This window comes from Nematolebias whitei, chromosome 14 (genome assembly GCF_014905685.2).
Source record: "Nematolebias whitei isolate Nwh7 chromosome 14, NemWhi1, whole genome shotgun sequence".
NCBI lineage: Eukaryota > Metazoa > Chordata > Actinopteri > Cyprinodontiformes > Rivulidae > Nematolebias > Nematolebias whitei.
The window spans coordinates 24,583,442-24,589,154 of record NC_056511.1 but is presented as its reverse complement, the minus strand read 5'-3'; the positions used below and the strand labels follow the sequence as shown (position 1 = coordinate 24,589,154).

General features: G+C 44.1%; 1 protein-coding gene across 1 annotated transcript in view; it reads left to right on the top strand.

The window, feature by feature from the left end:
- dlb (deltaB) overlaps nucleotides 1-4,442 on the top strand; it is a 5,912-nt gene extending 1,470 nt beyond the window's left edge. Inside the window, exons 5-7 of the mRNA XM_037688020.1 lie at nucleotides 624-985; nucleotides 1,646-1,862; nucleotides 3,267-4,442. Of these exons, the coding sequence (XP_037543948.1) occupies nucleotides 624-985; nucleotides 1,646-1,862; nucleotides 3,267-3,988 (1,301 nt within the window). The 3' untranslated portion in view covers nucleotides 3,989-4,442. The remainder of the gene's footprint in view (nucleotides 1-623; nucleotides 986-1,645; nucleotides 1,863-3,266) is intronic.
- The last annotated feature ends 1,271 nt before the right edge of the window (nucleotides 4,443-5,713 follow it).

The following is a 5,713-nucleotide window of genomic DNA, read 5'->3' as shown; positions in this document are numbered from 1 at the left end:
ATCCATCCATCCATCCATCCATCCATCCATCCATCCATCCATCCATCTCCTGATCCTTTAGTCAGATAATGGGGTACATGGTGGACTGGTCATCAGTTCATCACAGATGTTCATTCGCTCACTAGAATCTCTTAAAAATAGTATGGTGAACTTGGAAAGCAGAGAAAAAAAATCCCAAAATTCAAACTTGTGATCTTCTTATTACAAGGGAACCAGCTGCTCCATAGTGCAGTTCATCAACTTTTGTTAAAGTTACTAAAAGATTTTGATGAACCTTCCTGTCCAGCTTCCACTTGAAGTTCTATTACCTGTGTCCAGTTTCCATCCAACAGTTTCTGTTTCACCTGAGGGAGCCCCGGCAGCTTCCTGCTGTACAATTTATTTCAGCTGCCTTTTGTTCTGCTGACACAAGACACTGGCTTTGCAAGGTGCCACGCGCGTGTGTGTAGTTAACAGAAAGCATTTATCTTTGGCTGTGTGCCTACCAGCTGCTGGGCTTAATAGTTAACCAACAGTGAAGTCTGAGATAGGTTTGGGTTGAAACAGGGATGGGGGTTTGTGTGTGTGTGTGAAGGTGTGCCCATTGTAATACCCCCCCCCCCCACCCCACACTTCTTTTCCAGCCATCTGCTCTGTGGACTGTAGTGAGAAGTACGGCTACTGTGAGGCCCCTGAGGGCTGTACGTGTCGTATGGGCTGGCAGGGCCCCTCCTGCACCAAGTGTGTTCGCTACCCAGGCTGCCTCCATGGAACGTGTAGCCAACCATGGCAGTGTAATTGTCAGGAGGGCTGGGGGGGGCTCTTCTGTGACCAGGACCTCAACTACTGTACCAACCACAAGCCTTGTGCCAATGGCGCCACATGCACTAACACGGGTCAAGGCAGCTATACGTGCACGTGCCGGCCTGGTTTCGGCGGGACCAACTGTGAGCTGGAAACCAACGAGTGTGACAGCAACCCCTGCAAAAACGGAGGCAGCTGCAATGTGAGTGTGGACGTGCATGTGTGTCTCTTTTCATTTGACTTGGGAAGAATCTATAAGATGTCATGAAGCCCACAAGGGTAAGGAATGAGGTGCAAGGGTTGATTGTTTTTAACAGCAGAAGTTCAAGAACACACAAGAAAAGCTGGTTTGTAAAGAACACCCAACACATTTTAAACTTTAAACTGTGATGAGATAACTAATCACAAAGCAGCAAAATGAGCTGAAACCAGAAAGTTAATGTTGAATTACAGAGAAAGAAGCAGGATTAGAGGCCAAATTTATTACACAGCAATATCTATGGGGGCCAAGATGGTATAGAGACAGGGCAGCCGGCTCAGAGCCTGAAAGTCCCAGACTTGATCCCCGGTCACTGCATGCCTCGTGGTGTCTCTGGGCAGCACACCCTATCCCCAAAATGTCCCCCGGGAGCTTTCAATAGCTGCCCTCTGCACTACCTCATGGTGGATGGGTTAAATGCATACAATTTCACCATTGTATGGAAACATATAGTGATGACAATGTGATGACATTATTATTATTATATCTGAGAGTCTGCAGACTTAATGCAACGAGTCAGTCAATCACACAGCTTCTTCTGGTTTTATGACCTCACTCACACATGGTGACAATCAGCCCTATCTTCCTTTTTACCTTCCCTAGGACCTGGAGAATGACTACTCGTGCACCTGTCCGCAGGGTTTCTATGGTAAGAACTGTGAGATTATCGCCATGACTTGTGCAGATGGTCCTTGCTTCAATGGTGGGACGTGTGTGGAGACAATGACCGGGGGCTACACCTGTCGCTGCCCCTCCAGTTACACCGGCTCCAACTGTGAAAAGAAGCTGGACCGCTGCAGCAACAGGCCTTGTCTGAATGGTGAGTTTTCTCCTCTGTCACCATCTTGTGGCGGAATGCTGAATGTTAGAATCTGAATCAGAATCAGAATAAGCTTTATTGTCATTGCACCGAGATACAACGAGAATATGTCCATACAGCCGTCCAAAAGATGGATGGAGTGCACGTAGCTGCTGCTATAAAGCGCGGCCTTCTTACTCTTTTCTGAATACATTTTTTAGATAGAAAAAGGGACAAAGCCATGAGGAGTGGATAGTGGCATTACAAAAAAAGATCTCTTCACACCTTGTCCTAATGGGACACAATTTAAAACATCGAAAAACTCTGCCAGCAGCACATTTATGAACACGTACATATGCATTTGATGACGAGGCGGTCCATGAAGCACTTACAGATAGTCCATTGTCCTGATAAGTTGATGGTCAGCCGGCACAGTTCTGATAAGCCTCCACAGAAGATTGGGGGGGGGGGTGTTGCAATAGACAAAGCTTTTCCTTAGTTTATTCATTTCACAGGAGAAATTGATAAGTCGGCCTGTTTCGAGGCCAACCAGGGAGTCAGATTTAGATAATCCATAATTGTTGATTTATTCAGGCAGATTATTATTTTTTTTGTCAGCCTTTAGTCTTTACTGGTACTTCCAAGATTTGAAATGGCCATATTAAGGTGCATTCTACTGGTCCGTACTTACGAGCCTCTTCAAGGTCGTTTCCATGCTGACGAGTCCCAAAGCCGCAGGTAGCCTGCAATTCAAATCACTTCCATCTTATGGTTTAGCTCGTAAATCAGATGATTTTGAGTCCTCAAAGCACAAACCAAACCTTCACATAGGCAGCAGCCTGACGAGGTCCAAATTAGCTGCGACCGTCTTCTTTGTATGTTGATAAACCAGGAACCAGACAATTCCGAAAGCAGGAAACCTGTTATCATGAATCCAATTGCAGTATATGCAATTTTGGTGTCCTCGATCAACAGCAGAGGTAGACACATCACATTCCACTTCCCGGAGATATATCCAGCTGCACGTGTCGTCCGAGCAGATGAGGGTTCTCCAGGACCCTGTTGCTTTGTTGAAAATATTTTGTCATTTGCATCTAAAGTTCAGTTGGTCAGATCCAAAACAGTAGTTTTCATTTCGGAAGATGTGTAAAAATAAGAGCTGCTCCGATACACAGACAGAGAGCAAAAAAGCAGGAGGAGAACACGGAGAGGGAAGAGAATGCTTGCACCTCGTTCCAGAGTCAGCGAGGAAAAAACTTGGAGTCACAAAGCATCTTCACAAAGCATCTTCACAAAACGTGAACAGTGAACAAGTGCCTGGTGTGTGTGTGTTAGCACTCCTGCCCGCATGTGTGTGCTCTCAGCCATGATCCAGTTAACACGTATCTTGTCACATGCTGAGCTCAGTACTTCTCCCTTCCACAGGTGGAGATTGTCTGGACCTGGGCCAGAATATCTTGTGCCGCTGTCAGCCAGGTTTCACTGGAGCCAACTGCCAGGTCAACATCGATGATTGTGCCTCAAGTCCTTGCCAGAACGCTGGAACCTGCCAGGACAGTGTGAATGACTACACTTGTTCCTGTACACTGGGGTACACGGGGAAAAACTGCAGCGTGCGCTCAGATGCCTGTGGTGCACGTCCATGTCAGAACGGTGGCACCTGCTTCACCCACTTCACGGGGCCTGTGTGCCAGTGCCCCAAAGGCTTCATGGGTCCGAGCTGCGAGTTCACACTGCAGCCCAGTTTCAAACCTGCTTTGCGCCAAGTCTCCCAGGCCTCCTCCTCGACCACCCTGACAGTTTCCTGCTTTCTAGCTGTCCTGGTGCTGGTTCTGATCGCAGGGATTTTGTTCCTGAGGAGGAGAAGGAGGAGAACAGAGGGCAGAAAGCAGCTGAGCGACATCGCAGTTTACAATGATCTGGAAACAGTCAACAACCTGGGAGGCAGTGAGAGGGAGGCGTTCCTCAGCCAGAACAGCCTGTTCAAGATGAGTAACAGCACAGCCCGCCTCAGCCTGGCCCTCTGTCCTGAAGCTAGATCTGGGTACAGACACAACCCTGTGGAGAGCACGCTGGCCAGAGCGGACCATCAGGACTTCATGTGGAGGGACGAGTCCATGTTGGGCCCAGGAGCTGGACTCAGATAAAACTGATTCGTTCAAACAGGGAAATAAACATTTCAACACTTGTTTCTCTGTCTTCATGCACAGTGAAGATGGGATCATAAAACTGATAGACATGTAAAATGTTCAGTTCTGACAAAAGAACAGTTTGGGTAAAAATAATTTACAAAATATTTGACAGAATTTATGACAGATTTAATACCCAAAGACAGAAAATATGAGTTTATCGGACCTACAACACAAACCAAAAACAGACGGGGGCTTCAAAAAACAAACACCTTCACTGAAATGTATGGTATTCACTTTTTTCTTTTTTTAAATGTATCATTTTTATTTTGTTTTTTCAATCTTCCTTTGACCATTATTTCCTTATTGTGCGCACCATCATTTTTTATTCTTTATATTATTTATTTGAGGACATGTGTTTATGATTTGATGTTGATTGTGACAGATGTGAAGATATATTTATATGATGCTGAAAAAATGCTGAAGTTTGACGTCATATCTGGATATGTGAACTATCCCAAAGATCTTATTGTGGGAATAAAGTTAAAAAAAGTTTGTATCACACACAGTCAGCCATATCTTTGGATTATATTCACAGTATCATTTATGATGTCTTACTTGGTTTTGTGCCATTTTGTGCTCATGCCAAAGTTTATGTTACAGTATGTTACACATTTTCATCCATGTTATTTAAGTTTGTCTTGTATTTGGGATGTGGAATAAAAGATTTATTTTATTCCTGTCTGACTTGGAAGTTTCTCCTTTGAACATCACATTATGTTATAAATTATAAAAGTGACAATTTTGTGAAGACAGCTCAAATTGTGCTGGTAGTTAAAGCTGAAATATTTGTTTAATAATTTTCATCCATTCATAAGATAATGGATGGACGACCTGAAAAGGAAAGAAACGGGTAAAGATATACGCTCTTCTTTCCTTTTGGGGTCAAGGGGGTCACTGGTGCCCATGTCTGGCAGTCACAGGTCTCCAGTCTATCACAGGGACACATAGAGACAAATGAGACAAACAACCATTCACTCTCTCACTCGCATCTAGGGACAATTTAGAGTTACAGTACCAATCCGTCTAACGTATGTTTTTGGTCTGTGGGAGGAAACCGGAGTACCTGGAGGAAACCCACACAGCACCGAGAGAACATGCAAACTGCACCCAGACAGGCCCCTGGCTGGGATTTGAACCGGGGTGACCTGCTCGCTGAGAGGCAGCAGCTCTACCAACTGTGCCACTGTGCTGCCCTGTTTTAATAATTTATTTTATAAATATTTTATGTATTAATAATGAATTTATCTATAAATGGCAGAAAAATACAAAACTACTACATAAACTCACCCAAAAGTCTTAAGAAAATTCATCGTCCTTACAGTTCTAAGTTTTATGCATCAGGACATAATAAATTTATCTGGTCTACACCAGGTTCTAAAATGATTAAATTCAAAAGAAAAACCACAACATATTCTACTGTGTCATTAATTCTTTAAAGCCATCAAAAACTGGTCCCAGCAGTTTGTAGAACCTCTTTTTGTCGCAATAACTCAGTAGTGGTATTTTGTAGGACTCTTCAAGTCAAGTCAAGGTTCTTTATTGTCATCCGCACCACATGTGGTACATGTGGTGGAACAAAATTTTGTACACAGGGCCCCAGTTACATCCAACAAAAGTATAAATTGTAAAGAAAAACTAATAATATCTAAGATACTTCGGCATGTGACTGCTGGTGGATTC